Below are 18,186 nucleotides of genomic sequence, written 5' to 3'. Positions count from 1 at the left end.
CTAATAATTCTGCCTTTTTCTATGTGTAGACATCCCCCATTAATGCAGTTGGAACATTTTGGTTATGAGTTGAAAGCTTGATGTCTCTGAAGCAGCAAATGGATCAAAATCCAAATAAGGTAAATTTATAGGCATAGAAAAAGTAATAATCAAACTATGATTCAAATTTATCATACAGTCTTATCATACACGCAACAAAAATATAAATGCAACACATTTGTTTTTGCTCCCATTTTTCATGAGATGGACTTAAAGATCTAAAATTCATTCCAGATACACAATTGTACCATTTCTCTCAAACATTGTTCTAAAATCTGTCTAAATGTGTGATAGTGAGCACTTCTCCTTTGCTGAGATAATCCATCCCACCTCACAGGTGTGCCACATCAAGATGCTGATCTGACATCATGATTAGTGCACAGGTGTGCCTTAGACTGTCCACAATAAAAGGCCACCCTGAAATGTGCAGTTTTGTCTCACAGCAAAATGCCACAGATGCCACAAGCATTGAGGGAGCGTGCAATTGGCATGCTGACAGCAGGAATGTCAACCAGATCTGTTGCTCGTGCATTGAATGTTCATTTCTCCACCATAAGCCGTCTCCAGCAACTTCGCACAGCCATTGAAGAGGAGTGGACCAACATTCCACAGGCCACAATTGACAATCTGATAAACTCTATGCAAAGAAGATGTGTTGCACTGCATGAGGCAAATGGTGGTCACACCAGATACTGACTGGTTCTGAGTCCCCAGACCCCCAATAAAGCAAAAAAATGCACATTTCAGGGTGGCCTTTTATTGTGGACAGTCTAAGGCACACCTGTGCACTAATCATGATGTCAGATCAGCATCTTGATGTGGCACACCTGTGAGGTGGGATGGATTATCTCAGCAAAGCAGAAGTGCTCACTATCACACATTTAGACAGATTTGTGAACAATGTTTGAGAGAAATGGTACAATTGTGTATCTGGAATGAATTTTAGATCTTTAAGTCCATCTCATGAAAAATGGGAGCAAAAACAAAAGTGTTGCGTTTATATTTTTGTTGATTGTATGTAGTCTTTGTAGTCTTTGTTTGGACAGGAACTGACTGTTGGTCAGTTTTCAGTTCTCTTAAATGATTCTATTAATTTCCAAACAAATCTATAATAAAACAATAACGATTTTTAAAGGTTTTGAAATTGTTTCATCATCATAAAGTAGCAGAGGTAAGACCGCATATACCCTTTTAATTTACCCTGTTTAGAATGGATTACACCCTTTCTCAAGTTGATTGAATCCAGAGTCAGTAACGGTGGCATGTTTGGCTCCACTTCAGCAACTCCATTTCACTTTACTAGCTTAATCTTTGAGCTTATTTTAAGTATTACAATAAAAGTTTAATCACAGCTGGTTTGGAAAACATTCATACAAGTTTGAGAATTTGTAGGTGATGTATATTCCTCAACCGGATGTTCGTTTAAAAGGGATGTCCGCTGTCCTGATGACCCACCATATTAAGTTGTCAAGCCATTTGCATGTAAATCAATATAGAGCTGTTGGTGAGACGGTGCGTTGTGTCATTGTATCCTGTGTGGTTACCACAGGATCCACCTGACAGAAATGTTTTATATCACACCTTGAGACAATTTATCAGCACACACTTAATAATTCTAGCCTGCAGGGACTGCATAGGTAATGCTGAACATGCATATTCATAACTACTGTTCCCTTTACAGGCCATTTCATTGAAAGCTAACCAATGTGGCAAAACAACTAGCTTGCATCTGGCCCTATTCTTTCTCCCCTCTCGGCCCTTTGATATGGAAGCCAGCTCTCTTTTTCTTCCTCCTCTTGTTCTGTTGTCATACCATAAGATTATTTTTGAAAAGGGAGAATGAGGCAGAGCACCCTGTGGCCCGGCCACAGCTGGCAGCACTGAGGTGGGTGCAGCTGGTTGGTGTCAGAGGTTCTAGTATTCAACATTGAAAAAATAGGGTTTAATGAAGAACTACAGTGGAAGCGGCCAAACATTACCATTGGGTTTGTGATGACAGTTCCTCCTCCTCATAAGCATCTATCTATTTTTGCGAAAAACGTGAAACTGGCGTTGTGAGATCTGTATGTAAAAATTGAGGATCGAATGGAATGTCAAATCACTACCATATAAAGAAGAAAATCAAATAAGAGACTCCATTAGCCTTTATTTGAAAATGTCTCCTCTGTTGTCCCTAATCCTCATTTTAGTGGTGCTGCACGTCTCCGTACCTACGACAGCTCAGCAAACTGACTGCAACAAAGAGAAAGTTGGATATTTTTTCTAAAGCTGCTGAAATCAAGTTATTAAAGCCAAACTACGCAAATACATCTGAAACAATCTGTTTGGTTGGACACCACAAAAGTAATCGGTAAAGCATGGTTAATGTGACCTGGAAATTCAAAACTAATGACTTTGGTCCACCAAAAACCTTTGTTTATTTTCTGTCTGCACAGACCAGCATTGTTATTATTATCCCCATACACAAACCTACCAGTAGGTGATGTTGGTTGTGCAGTTCTGGTCAAACTTCCTGGTCAACCAATCAAGCTGTCTCTGATCCAGAGGTACTTTAGCTTCCTGAATGATGATATCATGATCCAATGATCATCAATACACATTGCTGCATGCTTTGGACCAGTGAAGTAATATTCTAAGATAGACTCATGGTGCTCATTAATGATGTGTATTAATATGACATTTCAATGTAGTCTGATAAAGAGTTATCCTGACCTTTACAGCCGCCCTGAAGGCAGAGGTTGAGACCTTTGTGATTCCTTCTTTATCCAAAGCCTGGAAGAAGTCCATGAGGCTCTCATTTCGCTCCTTAAGGAATTTCTATTAAATATTTTTCAAATTCAGAAACAGATAAACCAGATAAATTATCTCTTCAGGACAATTTGAGCATGAACATTAAATGCCTTCCACCAGGTTTCTCCCCCTTTCCTGACCTGAAAAATAGAGAGGGCGGATAAGTTCCTGCTGACGGAGCTCATGACGCTGTACTGAACATCCAGAGCAGGACGCCTCTCACGGGCTTCTTTCAACAGCTCCACAAAGGCCTCGCACACAAACACTGTCTGCACATTCACAGATTCATTTGTGGCACAGAAAGAGTAATGCAGGTAGATGTAATCATCACATATCAACACAATAAGATTCACACTTATACTTTTAGTTCATACACTGAGGCACTTACAGAAATATTGATCTCCTCTACTGCGGATTTCATGTTGTTTTTAATGGTTTTGATCAGCGTCAGAGCTCCGATATTTGTCAGGGGGTTATTGGAGAGCTGAAACACACACACGCAAACACACACACACACACCCACAAACCAAACCTTACATTTAACATGATTGAATCTACAGAGTGCAAATAATTTTGATTGATCTAAATGATGACCAAACACACACACGCTCACCTTGAGGATCTTAAGGGCGTCGTTGTTGGCCAGGCCATTGCAGAGAATAGCAGTGGCCTCGTCGTCCATACGGTTACTGCTGAGGTCCAGCAGCGCCAGCGTGCGGTTTTGTTTCAGTGCTTGCGCCAGCGACTCTGCCTCGTACTGGCCAAAACCGTTCCACGAAAGGTAGAGCTGCTTCAGGGTGGAGTTGGCCTGAGGAAAGGAAAATGTGACTGTGACGGGTAACGTGCCGTGTAAATATACGCTGATGACATGTGCTCAAGTGTGTTGTGTTAGTCAACCTTCAGCCCAGTGCTCAAAACCACTGCACCACGCATACGCAGGTGATTCCAGCTCAGGTTTAGGACTTCTATACCTACATTTGAGGCTTTGAGAAAGGGAAATCAAATTAAATTAAACCACTAGTTATACATTAAGGATTATAAAGTCGAACCTCGAATAAGTTTTGGTCCTAATTGTAATCACCAAAAAAACACATTCAAACATACAATCCAGTGCCACTTTGGTAATTATTCCTTTATGTGTTGATGCTAAATATATATTTTATTTTTTGAAGGTTGTTGAAAATATGTCTTCAGTTGGACATAAAGTTAATACATATATCTGTGTGTGATTTGTTTGCATTAGTGATATATTCATTCTTAATTAATTCAAAGGATTCAGCATCAGAAATTACTTTCTTCTAAATGTGTCCTGAACTGAACCAATGTACCTAACATGTGACCAAGGTGTTCTCCTCCTGCATTGCAGAACTTGTTGTGACTGAGGTCCAGCTCTTTGACCACATAGTCGCCCTGAGAAGAAAGGAAAATGTATGAACGTCTAAGTTATGATGTTGAAAGCTTCTTGATTTGATTAGTTAGAATACGGTCAAAGAAATGTGTGGGGGCTCGAAATGCTACTTTGCCATATCAGTACTTTGTACGAACCTTTAAAGCGTCAGCAAAGTATTTGACAGCACAATCATCAAATTCATTTCCTTAGGGAAGAAGAGGAAATTAATTGAATTACTATTTCAGAAAAAGCGCTCACTTCTCTTAATTTCCATTTTACCGTGGCATAAAACATATCTGGAGAGGTGTTTTATCACCTGAGAGTTTAAGGCATTTGATGTAGTAATTGTCTAACAGCATTTTGGAGATGGCGTTCGCTCCTTCGCGTTTCAGTTGGTTGTTGGCAAGATTCTAAAATAAGGTTCATTATTATTCAGTTGCATTTTTGTGACCTGATGATAGCAATGTGGCTGTTTGAAAATAGTTACCAGACTCTGAATGGTGATGTTTGATTGAAGCATCTCCATCAGATAGCGTGTCCCCTCTGCCCCTATTGCGTTGTCCTCCAACTCGAGGTTGGTGGCGTAATTGTCAGTCTAAAACATCCATCCATAACCTAACATTATAACCTTATAAAAATCCTGTCCGTACAAATCTTTTCATTTAAGTGAATTTCTAGATGAGGAGATTGAAGGGCACCTACTTGCAAAACTATTGCCAGAACTTTGGCCCCCAGAGGTCCTACACCGTAGTGGTTGAGGTTGAGGTCAGTTTCCCCCAAGTGACGGATGAAGGAGGAAATAGGAATGGCTCCTGTCCGCCGACAGGCCTGCAGGTACACCTCTGCACGGGACAAACTGTGACTGGTAGAATCTGAATGGAAGGAGAAGCAAAAGAAAAAAAAAGTTGTAAGAGGTAAGGGTTTCAAAGACTGCAGTGACATGACCAGTAATGAGCCTAGGCAGCACCAGCCAACCCACATAACTCACTGGTCCACCTGGCCAAGTTTGATCCTAAAAACTTTTGCAGTCATGGTAACTTTGCAACCATAACATTGGCGAAACACCGTCTTTTAAAATGCCAGTAGAACTGTATACGCTGGCTGCTAAAAACTGCATCCCCGTCCTACTTTATCATCTTAGGCCATTATCAGTTGTTTAAAACTCACACTGTTGAGCCAAAGCGACCTAAAATATGAGCTGCTCAAATAATTTGATTCATATCGAGAAATATATTTTCAGTGTGAATGCATTATTCTACTAAGTGGATTTATCTCTTTGAGTTGCATGTAATTATTGTGGGAAGGCAGTACTTGGCATAACACTGCTGCAAATCTAAAGCCTGATATGTGTTTGAGCTGTTTGGATAGCCGGCTTTTCTTGCCTTTAAATGTTCAAAAAGATCTCTGCACACCTGAATAAATGGCAGGTGAATCGGAGGAAGAGTGTCCTATAGTGTTTGTGTTTCCTGTTGTTGCCTTTGAAATGCAAGTTTTTAGAAGTTTTTCTCTGGGAAAAGATGGGAAATCGCCTCTTGGACTGGCCAACACAAGATACTATTTCTGCATTCACCACTGCTGTGCGTGCATCCATCATCTGTATTCAACTGTATGGTCACTCTAATTACCGTCTGTTTCCAGATCAGTGTCAAACTCATCACCACTGTCTGGGCCCTGGGCTGGCATCACCTCGTCCACCTGATCCTGGCTTCCTGTGGGCGGTGACTGATCAGATGGCTGCTGCTCTTCCTCATGAAGCTGGCTTTCTTCCTCCCACTCATACATCACAGTTCAAGGTCCTAGGGATCCTAACCTGGATCTGCACAACACCTGCACAAACAAATGAGGAGAAAATAGGTGAGTGCTAGCGGTAGCATTATGAGCGGACAAACAGCGTGACATGGCTTTTCTTAACGGTCAACTCAATGTATACTAAGTTAAAGTATTCCCTGTAGTTAGTACAGCGTTATTAAAGTTATTTGATAATGCGTTCTATCTAGCAATACCTTTTTTTATTTAATTTCTATTTTTTTACCGACTCGGTTAAGCACCCGACGGTTGGAGCACATTAACGTCTTTGAGGAGAAGCCTTTAAATTGGACCAAATTAAACCCTAATTTCGAGCAGTATTTCAAAACAAATAGAAACTTTTCTGTTTTACAAACATGTTAAATGTTTGTCCAATAGTGAAATTGTTGGCTTACCTGAGCGAGTTTGGTCACTTTCCAAAGTGGTCAAATGTGTTTCAAAGACCAACGTTTAACCGCAGGGATACAACCGTTGTTTGCTAGCAAATTCAAATTTTCCAAAAGAAAAAATAGCAATAGATCATGCCTAAATAAATAGAAGGGTTAAAATAAATACATACATTTTGTCTGTTTAGAGTAGGCAACTTAAACAAATATCATTCAGTTTTTGATTCTGAAGTCGCATTATATCAGGTCTACTGCAAAATCTGCAGTTCACAAAACAATCCGCTAGATGAAGGTGTTGACCGCAGCATAAATACTATATCCAATATGCAATGCAGTAAATGCAATGGACTCACAATCTGCCAGAGCTGATAATTCAACTCCAATGTAAGTGCAGTAAATTAACTGTTGTTGTAAGCAGTTACTGTACACTGCTAGGTTTATTATTATTATTATTATTATTATTAATAATAATAATAATAATAATAATAATAATAATAATAATAATAATAATAATAATAATAATAATAATAATAATAATAATAATGTGCTATTTAGAGCTATCTGTTCGGTTGGCAGATAGGAGATATTTTATCTTGCTGAAACCTGATCACTAACCTTCCTTAATGATAAGTCTACATAACTTCTGCTATATTAAAGTATGAATTGCTTTTTACATTGTTGGCCAATGAAAGAAAAGCCCTGTTGGCAATGTAGCCTACCTCAGCAGAAAAAAACATGAATGTGCAACTTTTGTCACTTGATAGCCTACTTTTGGTGTCATGACTGGGATGAACAAGCAAATACAGACATGTGGTATTCATGAGATACTGCATGTTTGATGTGGAGAGAAAAGAACAAGACATGCCCTTTCTTGTATTTAAAAAATAAAATTTATTCTATTCAGGGTACCAGAGTCATACATAGCAGATAAGTCCAAGACATTGAAATACTGCTCAGCTGAAAAGATTTCTGCTCCTTTTTCACAGCTGTTTGACAGCGTAACATGACAGACACAGACTGGAAAGACTGAAAAGACAAAATCCCGTCAAGTGATTAACAAGTATTTCATATAGGTTTATGTATACAAAGCAGTATAAAACAAGTACAATAATGGACAGACAACAAAGTCCAAAAAACAACCGTGTAAACATTTTGTGTATATGTGCTTTTTCATGACGCCAGCGTCACCACAAATCGGATCAACCGGTCACTGCCATCGTCCAGGCAGGGTGTAGAAATCAACATAACAAAAAAAACAAATAACTCTCCTCAGTCTGGTGTATTGAGTATTGTATATTACTAAGAACTCTACACCTCTATATTTCGGCTAGCAAACAAAGGAAAACTGCACAACACTAAGCCTTTGCAGGCCTCTGCATTGAAACAATGCCACACAACCTACTCAGGGCTTTTGTAACAGAGCACCATATTGATATTAGTGTGTTTCCTCGGCGTTGTTTCCTGTCCTACTCTACGGTTTCCATTGGTCCCTTTATGTAGAGATGGTTGAAGTAACAGCTAGGCACAGCGGGTGTCAACAACAACACTTAATGTAGAGATGAGCTGGGTAATTCCAGTCTTCCAATGGACAGAGCCAGTTTATGTAGCAGTATTTAAGAAGCCCTACAACCTCAGGTCTTTGGGCAGAGTCTCCAAAAGTCTTCAGCTTGGAGCTCAAGTGCTTTTTTAGAAAATGTACTGTCAGTAATGTTTTCATTTTGATGGCTGCCACAGTGGTGCTAGTTTAGGGCTCCAGGGACTCCACGTCCCTGCATTCCTTGTTTCACTTGGTGTCGGCAGACAGCTGCTCTAGCAAGGGGTTGGCCTCGCTCTCTGGCGTCTTGACGCTGTCGGTCCTCACGATGCAGGTGGGCCGGTGGAGATTGAGCATCACCATGAGCTGCTGCCTCTCCATACGGAGCTCCTCAATCTGGGCCTTCAGATCGGAGTTCACCATCTCCAGACGCTCTGATTCCTGGACAGAGATATTGAATCATTTAGATGCAGGTAGAGTGAGCCTTTTTTTTTTTAAACCAGGCTTGTATGAGTTCTGAGCTGGGCTAAAAGGCTTCAACGTGAGCCTGCTGTTCAGGTTAGCTGAAGTCAGGTTTCAATCAGCTGAGCTACTACCCTAAACTGTGCTTCTTCTCATTAGTATGCAGTGCTGTGTCATGACCTCACCCTTTGAAGGAAGTCAGTCCGTTCCTTCTTTTTGTTTCGGCATCGAGCTGCTGCAACTTTGTTTTTCTCTCGCCTCCGTTTCCTCCTATCGTCATCTTCATCCATCTGCAAACACCACATATTGTTAATGCTAGAAATAGGCATTATATGACTGTATTTTATAAAGAACTAAATCAGATCATTATGTTCTAAAAAAAATGACAAACCTTTAAGCTATTAGTAATAATCACCTAGATTAAACAAATATATACTGTAGTGTAACCTCAGTAGTAATTTTTGTTGTCAGCACTAGAGGGGGCAACATTGTACTTGAATGAATAAGTTTATCATGTCCACATACTGTACGTTTATACACTTACGACTCAAATCTACTTATATACTTGAAATATAGACATTGTTTGGTTCTAAAATGTTGTATGACAGGGAGCCATTACCAACATACAATGCATCTAAAGTATGTTCTATATATGACAAGGGTGCTGTCAGGACATTTATATTTAATTTCTGAACACCAGAATATATCATAAGATAAGATATTTCATTCCACAGCGGGGGAAATTTATATTTTTACAGGAAAAAAAGGGACAGTGCAACAAAGTAAAAGGCATAATAAAATAAGTAAACAAACGTGTAGTATAATAGTTTAAAAACTAAGTAATGCTGTATAGAATATAAGTAAAAGTCAGTGAATCAAGTAAATAGTTGTCCAAAAGGACTTGAACTAATGGACAGCCTAGTATAATAAATAAGTAAATGGACTTCAAAGTGCATTCATTATTTACAGCTCTCTTTCTTATATTTCCATCACTTAAGATCATGAACATGAATCAACATGCCTGTGATACTAAAGTGAATAGTTTGGTTCATTGGCAAATGTAAGTTGGAGACCTTACCCTAAGAAAATGATCAAACCTAACTTGATAGAGGACTTTTACACATCCTGAATCTAATGCCCTCCTTCTTGATTGTACCCTCTGACTTAATGCACATCTTTCTCACACACACACACACACACACACAAACTTCTGCACTAGTCCCTCTTTTGGTCTCATCTCTCTTCCTGCTCCTCACCTCTGTCTTGATGGCCAGCGGCCTCTTGCCCAGCCTCCCCAGGAAATGCAGAGGGGACAGCATGGCGCCCAGCTGGCGGAAGTCTGCCAGCTTGAGTTGATCAGTGAGCGTGGTGGCCGAGATCCCGGCCAGCGGGCCAAGGCTTGGCAGGGAGCCCGCTGCCAGCGAAGGATCAGGGATCTGTCCCGGCATCATGTCCCACCCGGCCACCACCGCCGCTATGGGGACAGAGAACAGAGGAGCAGAGGGAACCATTAGGACCAGAGATTCAAGCTTCAACAGAACTCACAGACAATAAAAACTCAACGTTATTATTGTTTCAGAATACAGTCAAGAGCAAAAAGTTTTTATTTTAATTGTATTTAAGTTTACACATCAAAACCACCTAGTTCTAGATATTTTAAATTAAACCAACTTAAGATATCCAGTATTTTTGTACTTAGTTCCCTGATTTTTGTAAAGAGTTAATTTTCATTCTCCTGCTCCGTGGAGGAAATATGAGCTAAACATTTGTCGTTTTTCTTCCATTATCATATTGCTGCTGTCGGACTGTATCTTTAATCTTTATTATGATCTTATAGCATTGGCAACCATCCCACAAAAAGCTTAATGTACTGTCTTCTGTCCTTGTCATCGAGCATCTTTCTAAATACTTGTTGCTGCGTCCAGGAATGTATCAAACGTCGACAGCTTTGACAGCTGTGTTATCTTCTAAGTCAGCAGCCAGTGAAAAAACAAACTCCACACTGTCAGCAGCTACACACTCAACTGGGTAGTTTCACATGAAAGGAAAGCAATGAAACCCATTGATGTGATTACATCTTCTACACTTATGCTCATGAAGGTTTAAAGTGTTTTTTGTCTGGACTGTTCACTTGGTTCTTTCATAAAAGGGATTCGGAGGCATATGAAAAGCATGCATGTCAAAACAGAGCGGGTAACGCTTGTGCATTCCACTACCACCCTCTTACAACAATTTTGGGTAGTTTAGAATGATTGACCACAGTTCCCTATAATGTAATCAGAAAGGAATGAGGGATGGAGAGGAGTAAAAAGGAGAACTTGTGCAGGAGTAAAGGAAGAGGCTGGAGAATTAAGACGCCTCTCTAATTACTGTAAACCCATGAGTTGGAAAAGTTCTGATGGCCAAATAAAAAACAAATGTTACAGATGGGAACAGGGTAACATGAGCCGACTGTACCCTGCCCATCCCTGCAATCTCTTGAGGAGAGGCAGAGGGACTAGTGAATTTTAGAAAGCAAATTGTTTCTCCTACTATTCAATATTTATTTTGGGGGGAAGAAATATGTTAAAATAAGAAAATGAGATGGGGCAAACATGTATAGAATAAAATTTGAAGTTTAGCACACTGACAAGATGTCAGCTAGGATTAAAAGCTACAAGGAGTTTAAAAAAGATCAATGATATCAGTGTGACTTCTTCATTGAATGCTTAATTCACTTTTGCCTCCAGAGCGTTGGGCTGAAGCCGGACCGCTACAGGTTGGGCACAAACCGAACAAAGCCCCTCTCATGAATCCAACAAGGACGTGTATTGTGAGGTTCTGCGGAAACAGCTGACTTTTGCTGGTGGGTGACTAGCCGACAGGCCGACTGTATTGTAAGTTAAACCAAGTTTTTCTTTCTTTCACTATTACAAAAGCCACAGAAGAGGTAATGAAAAAAACAAGCTTATGTAACTCTATTCTAATGTACTCCACCCTGCTTATGGGTTGGTCTCAAAGAGTGTTTTCACAGTTGGACTGCAGTTTACTGTCGAGCGTGGTGGAAACCAAACGGGCTCACTTTTACTAAGAGGAAATCCCATGCTGAATTGGAATAGTGTTGATTCTCTGCTAAATGAGTAAGCCTCTAAGATGCATGTGTCACATAATGCTTCACTTTTTTATTTCTACCTTCTCATCTACCATACATTTCAGTTCATGAGTTCATGAGTTGTAACCACAATTCCTATTTAATTACCTGAAAGATTAGATATTACAGTACATCAACTGTCAGCCGTTCACAAAACTTTTGACCTTTTCCCTAACACCTTCGGTCTCAAAGATTTATATACTCGAAGGACAACTTGGTGTGTGGACCCAGTGTCCAATGAGGCATTTTATTACTTAAATCCTGACTCCTTCCCTCTTTCTCCTCTCTCCCACTGTATGTATACTCCCATTTACACTGCATTTGGCAGCAGTGTGTTGTTATTGCTGGAGAGGAAAAGAACAAGACAGCCCTGGTAAGAAAAAAATCTCTCAGACAAAATTCCCTCTCTCTCAAAAGACCCACAAGAGGTGGAGGAATTGAAGGTGCCAAGGCCTTCACTGTCTGCAGGGGAGGTTGTCTTAGAACAAGGCGAACCATATGGCAGCTAATCCACAGGTGAACAAGAGACGGCTTTTAATGAAATTGCCAGACAATAGCATAATACAGTATGTTGGGCTGAAGTCACTCAACGGCTGCATTCCCTACTGTATTTGTTAGAGCAGCAACCTCTGTAAACTTACAAACACATTTTTTATTATTAATCAAGAGTGCAGACTCAAATTAGTTTGTATATGGTGTCTAGCTGCATCTGCACAACATGAGAAAACCCCCAACATGAAGCTGAAGAGCATTTTGTGTTTTTTTGTATATTGCTTGCGGCCGAACCTATAAGTGCTGGAATTCAAAAGATGCAATCCAAACCTTTGGGCTCACAGAACATCCACAGGAACTGAAGCGCCCATTAGGAATGACTGTGCAAATCGCTTTCAGAGCCAAAATGGAGTCCAATATCCAAGTTGGCCAGACACTCAGGACCAGTGTGCAGCCTCCGATTAGGCTCTGGCCTGGACGAACACAATTTCAAGTAAAATCAGAAAAAATCCTAGTCTATGAGGCTCATTTGCAGTTCATTGTAATGCAACCCTGCTCAATCAGACATATTCCAGGGAAAGCCCCCATTCCTTGTTATGGCTTGTTAAAGCATGCAGCCCGCCGGCAGCCCTCACCACAAATTCAGTTTCAGTACATGAACATACATAAACCTTATATTTGTCTACATGACATCATATCACACAAATAAAAAGCCCACAGATATAGTTTTGCCAGCGGCCTCCAAAACAAAAGTTGAAATTACATCTGAAGCAAGATGCCTATCAATTATGAGACATAAAGAGAGTTGCACGCCATTCCACACAATTTATTGTACTGTTGTAAACACTTGCTTTTGATTTAAACGTGACTTTTAAGTTGACAAGAAAGTGTCTTTTTATGTTTAATCTGTTCAGTCTCTTTCAACCTGCCACACCAAGTGTCTTAAAATCCCCCCTTGCAAAATCAACACACCAAGCCTCGAGACATGGAAGTCTCCTCTGTACAAAGGGAATTCGCAATGCATAGTTATACCTAAATGAGTCAAAGTGATTTTTACAATTTAAAAAGAGGGGTATTTTTTTCTGTCCGTGGCGGGCATACTGCAGTGGAGGATTAGTGGTCAGCGCTTGATGATGCAACGTTGTTACTGTGCTTTTGCAGTGGAGCAGAAAAGCCAGTGCCACAGCTTTAGGCCCACACTAGCCTCAGACAAAGACACCTACACAGCCCAGCGACGCCGCCTCTCAGGGCTAACGGAGAGGAGACGAGCTGAAGCCAAAGGGCGGGGAGCAGAAATGTCATGTATTAGTTATGAAATATAGGGCCGTAACCTTCCTAAATTCTGGCTTCAGCCCAAAACTAATCCAAATGCATGCCAGCCGTAGATAGTTGGAGGTGTGTGTGAAGAGGGTTCCCACTATATATGTGACTACTATGCAGGCAGTGACTGTGTCCTATATACATTTACAATCCGCTAGTTTCTTTGCTCACATACTCTGTCTGTCTTCAGCTCGACTAAATGTGTCCATTTCCTGAATCATTCCTGAGAGCAATTAACAGTGCTGAGGAATTCAGCCCTCTTACCAATAGCCAGCAGCACGACTGGAGGCCCTATTATCCTCATCCCCTATAGAGACGGTGAAGGAGAGGAGTGGGGGGTTACAGAGGGCTTTCAAAGGCTACTCATTACCTTCATATACTGTTGTTTTTTTACCTCTACTGTCGGTGACTGAAAGCAGGGGTCCAAAGTATTTGCTCTGCAATTTATCTTTTCCTGAGACACAAAGTAGGTTTGTGCTGCCAGAAAGCCAAACTTTAAATCACTGTGTAGTGGCAATTACGGGAAAGACGTGAACACTTTCCAAAATGCTGATAGACCCAACTTTTGTCAGCATACTTTATTAAAGTCTAATTTTTTACTAATAAGGCATTGCACTGTCCACACGCCAGCATCTTGCAAAACTCTTGCAAGATACAGCTTCCAACGCTACATGAGCACTGAAGGTGAACAATGAGCGCTGAAGGTGAACAATGAGCGCAAAGGCTCGGGCCAAGGCACGCTCTCTCAATCTCTGGCCAAGGTCTTGGCGATCATCATTACCGTCTGCACTCAGTCAGGCTGTGTGTTGACTTACAGCCTTTCGCAATCCTCTGAGGAAACTAGGGAATTTGGCACCGAGTTTCCTCGAGGACAGGGCAGTCCAAATATACAGTATCGGCATTCCTCCGGCCCTATCGTTATGTTTTCATTGGAGGGACAAGACACAGGCACAAGAAGGAGAGAGACGCAATAATAATGGCTGTTGTCCTGATGCTGCGGTCATCTCTGGCCGTGAAACTTTCATTTTAGCTTTCATTTCTAATTCAGCCACTCTTATGTGCTAAATACGTCGCTGCCACAGAGAAAGGGAATCTTTCAAAATTCCTCTTGTGAATGCTATGAAACATTTTGCAAAGCAATTCAACGCAATTATGAACAATTAACCTTGCATTAGAGTCAATGAGGAGAGCCACAGCTGCAGCATTAATGAGCAAGCTGAATTTCCCTTTCACAATTTGGATGCCTTAGCAGTGTGAGCAACTTGGAGTACAATGGTTGTTTTTTGTACACAATGAAGTTACACAAGAGAGCAGCAGGTTTAAATATTGCATTTTATTGTAGAGTTTCATTTTCAGGCAAATTGAAACAGAAAGCACCTGCAGATATGCACAAGGCAAGAGGACTGTGGTTGTGTTCATTCGAACATTACGATGTGATCGTTGGCTGGACTCCTGCTTGGCCTGCTTCATGCCATTTAAACAGTCACACATCTATATTCTGCTTCTGGGTGGTCCTGCTTGAATTATTCCAATGTTACTATTTTTCTGCACATTGTAAGTCAGGATTAGACTTTACATGGCACTGAGTTTTGGCTTGGCTCAGACGTGGATTAAATAAATCTAAATACAAAAGTCAGACGAAAGCCATTACAAAGGTATGGAGTTCACATCCATGTCCAATCCAAGGCAAATTATGTGCAATCCCTGACAATAAGATATTGGCCAACTGAGTGCAGAAAATCTGATTTAATGCCGCCTGCTGAAGCAATCATCACTATTGCGTAATGTGCGGTTGTCACTTTAATTCTGTTTTATAGTTTGGGTGATATTTCCTCATCTGCCCCAACGTCAAGCAGACGTTTGTTCTGATGAAACAAGCCCCAGTGTCAGCACTGTACTATGTGTTGTTCAATGCTTTTGTTGCTCTAAAGGGCTGTGAGCTAGATGTCAATGTTTAGGTCAGCATTTAGTGACAAGACTTGTTTTCTGTGCAAACAGAGTGAACTGGCTTCAAGTCCAGGAGAAATTCAGGAAATCTGGAAATCATAACTATGTAAAGGCTATTTTTTTTTAAACACACTAAAAAAACATTGGCTTTAATGTCTCTTTCTCAGTTACACCTTTGGACATTCGGGTGTTTGCTTCTACAAAGTACATCTACCCTGTCCTGACAGACTGTTTTTACAAGCCATGTGGAAAGGCTTATGGGGACTACAATGTGATACTGATAATGTGATACACGCAGCAGTGAATAGCTAACCCCCCCTACAGCATTAGTATTAGTATCATTGAGTCTAGCTGTTGCTTAGTTGGCTCGCTCGCTTGCAATGCGTCTGCCGTCTATTCAGTGTACTGGGGTGCAGCTTGGCAATTCCTGCTCTCCGGAGACGCACTGGAAGGCATTTCTACTTAAAATAAACCCTGTGCGCCCACGTCCAGCCTCTCAGCCCTGTCGGCCCTGTGCTGCTTGTCGGCTCGCCAGCCCTTCCCCATTAATCCACTGCAGCGTTCCATTTATGCAGAAAGCATCCAACGGATGTGCCCAGGCAGGCTGTGGGGCATTTAAAAACCCTCTGCAACGCACGCTCGATCACTTAGACACACGCAAACACACATCAAGACACAAAGGAAACACGTATCTAAAGAACACATAACACATAAACACATGAATAGTCCCCCCCCCCCCCCCCCGTGTGGCATGTAGTTGTACGAGCATGCACTTGCCATATAGGAAAACATTTAACCTATGAACTTACAAGTCACAAACCCACACACATGATCAACCCCAATCCATCAGATGACCAAAACTACCTCTGGCCAAGATGAAGTTACTGTTACACGGTTAAGTATAAATCCTTTCTTAAAAGACCCTAATGTGCACAAGAGGATGATTACTTACTGGGTCATCACAACAGCACAGGGAAATTGAATTGCATATACATATAATTGCTGTTGTGATGAAGGGGAAATGTAAAATTGGAGTCTGTTTAACAAGTAAGATAACAACAAATAACAAGTAGATTCACGTGAGGACAGGGCACACACACAAAGAGTTTCCCTTATCCAGCACGGAAAAGGTACAGTTAATCACACAGAACATGAGCACTACGATGGGCCAAAGCAAAGACTACTAGTATGAGCCAATGTGAGGGCACATTCTTTCCTGTGCTAACATGCTTAATTTACATCACTTATGTTTCAAGGTGAACTAGCTACGCCAAGACACTTTTTTTTTTTTTGTGCAGCAGAAGGTGATACCCAAGAGAGTATCCCTGATTAATGAATTAAATCTCAAACTTCTTAAATGCACTGTACTTACTCAGAGAAAGCTGGTCAGTAGTCTTCTGTCAATGATGCAACTGTGTTTGGACGCTGCAGAAAGGTGACAAGATATGTGTTACTATTCATGGTTGAGGAACTAGTAATGTTATGAGAGCTGAAACGATTGATGCTGATAATTGATAATCAATTTGTTTACGTGAAGCTGAACACATTCTGTTTCTTATTTCCCAGATGTGAAGGTTTTATGACGTGAAGGCTACATGATATAAATTAAGAGGTTGATCCATCAAAAGTAAATATTTTAAAACTTCACCTGATTGATCATTATTTGCAGCCTAAATTGGGACTGCTTTATGCATATAAACAGAGAAACAACACTTATCTTAAAATATTTTTTCAATCTGGTATTCTTAGATTATTATATATCTTGCAGACAGTTGCGTACAAAGTGACTTATTTGAGTAACAGTAGTGAAAGTAGTTTAGAAGAGTTGGACAAAGGTAGATGGACTGAACAAACAGGCCGATCCTAGTGTTGCAACAGGCTAGACACATGACATAACTGTACAACAGTGACAAAGTGTAATTCACGTGTTTTTATTTAATGTGCATCTATAAATCCTTGCAGGCTCCGTGTAGTTTGGTCGGTGCAGCAGACCAGCTCCTAACTGTTACGTTGAAAGACCCACAGCGTGTAGGCTACTGTGTTACATAACTGCCTCCACGGCTCTGACCGACACTTCTCCTGTTCGGAAACACTGAAATTAAGACTTCCCGAGATGAAAATACCCTCAGTTCTTCACAAGCTGGTGTTTATTTTAGCTAATGGGTCCGTAAATAACGAGCAGTAAAGCTCCTGTTGCTACAACAGTTGTAACAACAACGTACCTAACGGCTGTGGCAGCAACACATTGGCTCGTGCAGTAACGAGCCAAGCACGAGCAAACTTTTAAACTATGACCACCTCAGACTTTTAACACAGCATTTAATTCGACATTTATTTATATTTATTAACTAACACCAATATCGCGCAGAGGAAACTCATATAACAAGCTAGATGCAGTGTGTCGAGCCTTTACAACGTGGTGATAAAAGTGCAAAACATAAAATAAAATATGGCAAGCCTGTACCAACATTTAGCTAATTATTAGCACACAAAAACAAACAATGGCAACGTAGCTCGACGTCCTTGTGCGCGGTCATATTTACCTGTTGTGCGTCCAAAAATCCGCAGTAATAACGTGCCGGTGGTAGAGTCAGGAGTGAGGATGGAGGCTGTGGAACTAGCTGGAATCGTTGCATCAGCCCGTTTAAGTACTGATCAGGTCTGTGAGAGCTGAGGAATGCGGAACTGCTCTCCCATACGTAAGCGTGGATGAAAATAATGTAAGAGGAGGTGCTGGAGTCACACACAGAGGTTTGTTTTGCTCCACCCATAGCAACCAAAAAAAAAAAAAAAACATACAGGGACTGGAGGAGAGGAAACTTTCAGCTGAGGGCAGATAGAGAGATAGACTTGGGGTAAACACACCACGAGACATGAACGAGACGACAAC

At 40.9% G+C, this 18,186-nt stretch overlaps 2 protein-coding genes across 2 annotated transcripts; both read right to left on the bottom strand.

Annotated features, from left to right (window-relative positions):
• Nucleotides 1–1,579: 1,579 nt before the first annotated feature.
• On the bottom strand, nt 1,580–6,001 carry LOC307266285 (uncharacterized protein; the record flags this gene model as incomplete). The annotated part of the gene is made up of 11 exons (XM_080048262.1): nt 1,580–1,595; nt 2,513–2,598; nt 2,752–2,856; nt 2,970–3,098; nt 3,218–3,313; nt 3,443–3,637; nt 3,727–3,812; nt 4,158–4,239; nt 4,707–4,814; nt 4,922–5,091; nt 5,845–6,001. The coding sequence occupies 11 exons, from the start codon at nt 5,999–6,001 to the stop codon at nt 1,580–1,582; spliced, it is 1,230 nt and encodes a 409-aa protein (XP_079904388.1).
• Nucleotides 6,002–7,287: 1,286 nt separating this feature from the next.
• LOC307266117 (jun dimerization protein 2-like) lies at nt 7,288–17,960 on the bottom strand. The gene is made up of 5 exons (XM_080048037.1): nt 17,840–17,960; nt 16,669–16,721; nt 9,664–9,881; nt 8,593–8,697; nt 7,288–8,386 (listed from the first exon to the last, which is right to left on the bottom strand). Exons 3-5 carry the CDS (start codon nt 9,856–9,858, stop codon nt 8,195–8,197), a joined length of 492 nt encoding a protein of 163 aa, XP_079904163.1. The 5' UTR covers nt 9,859–9,881; nt 16,669–16,721; nt 17,840–17,960; the 3' UTR covers nt 7,288–8,194.
• Between the last annotated feature and the right edge of the window lie 226 nt (nt 17,961–18,186).

The sequence above is a fragment of the Ammodytes marinus genome (assembly GCF_949987685.1).
Source record: "Ammodytes marinus genome assembly, chromosome: 19".
NCBI classification, from domain to species: domain Eukaryota; kingdom Metazoa; phylum Chordata; class Actinopteri; order Uranoscopiformes; family Ammodytidae; genus Ammodytes; species Ammodytes marinus.
The sequence above is the reverse complement of the archived record's forward strand: the minus strand, read 5'-3'. Positions and strand labels throughout refer to the sequence as shown.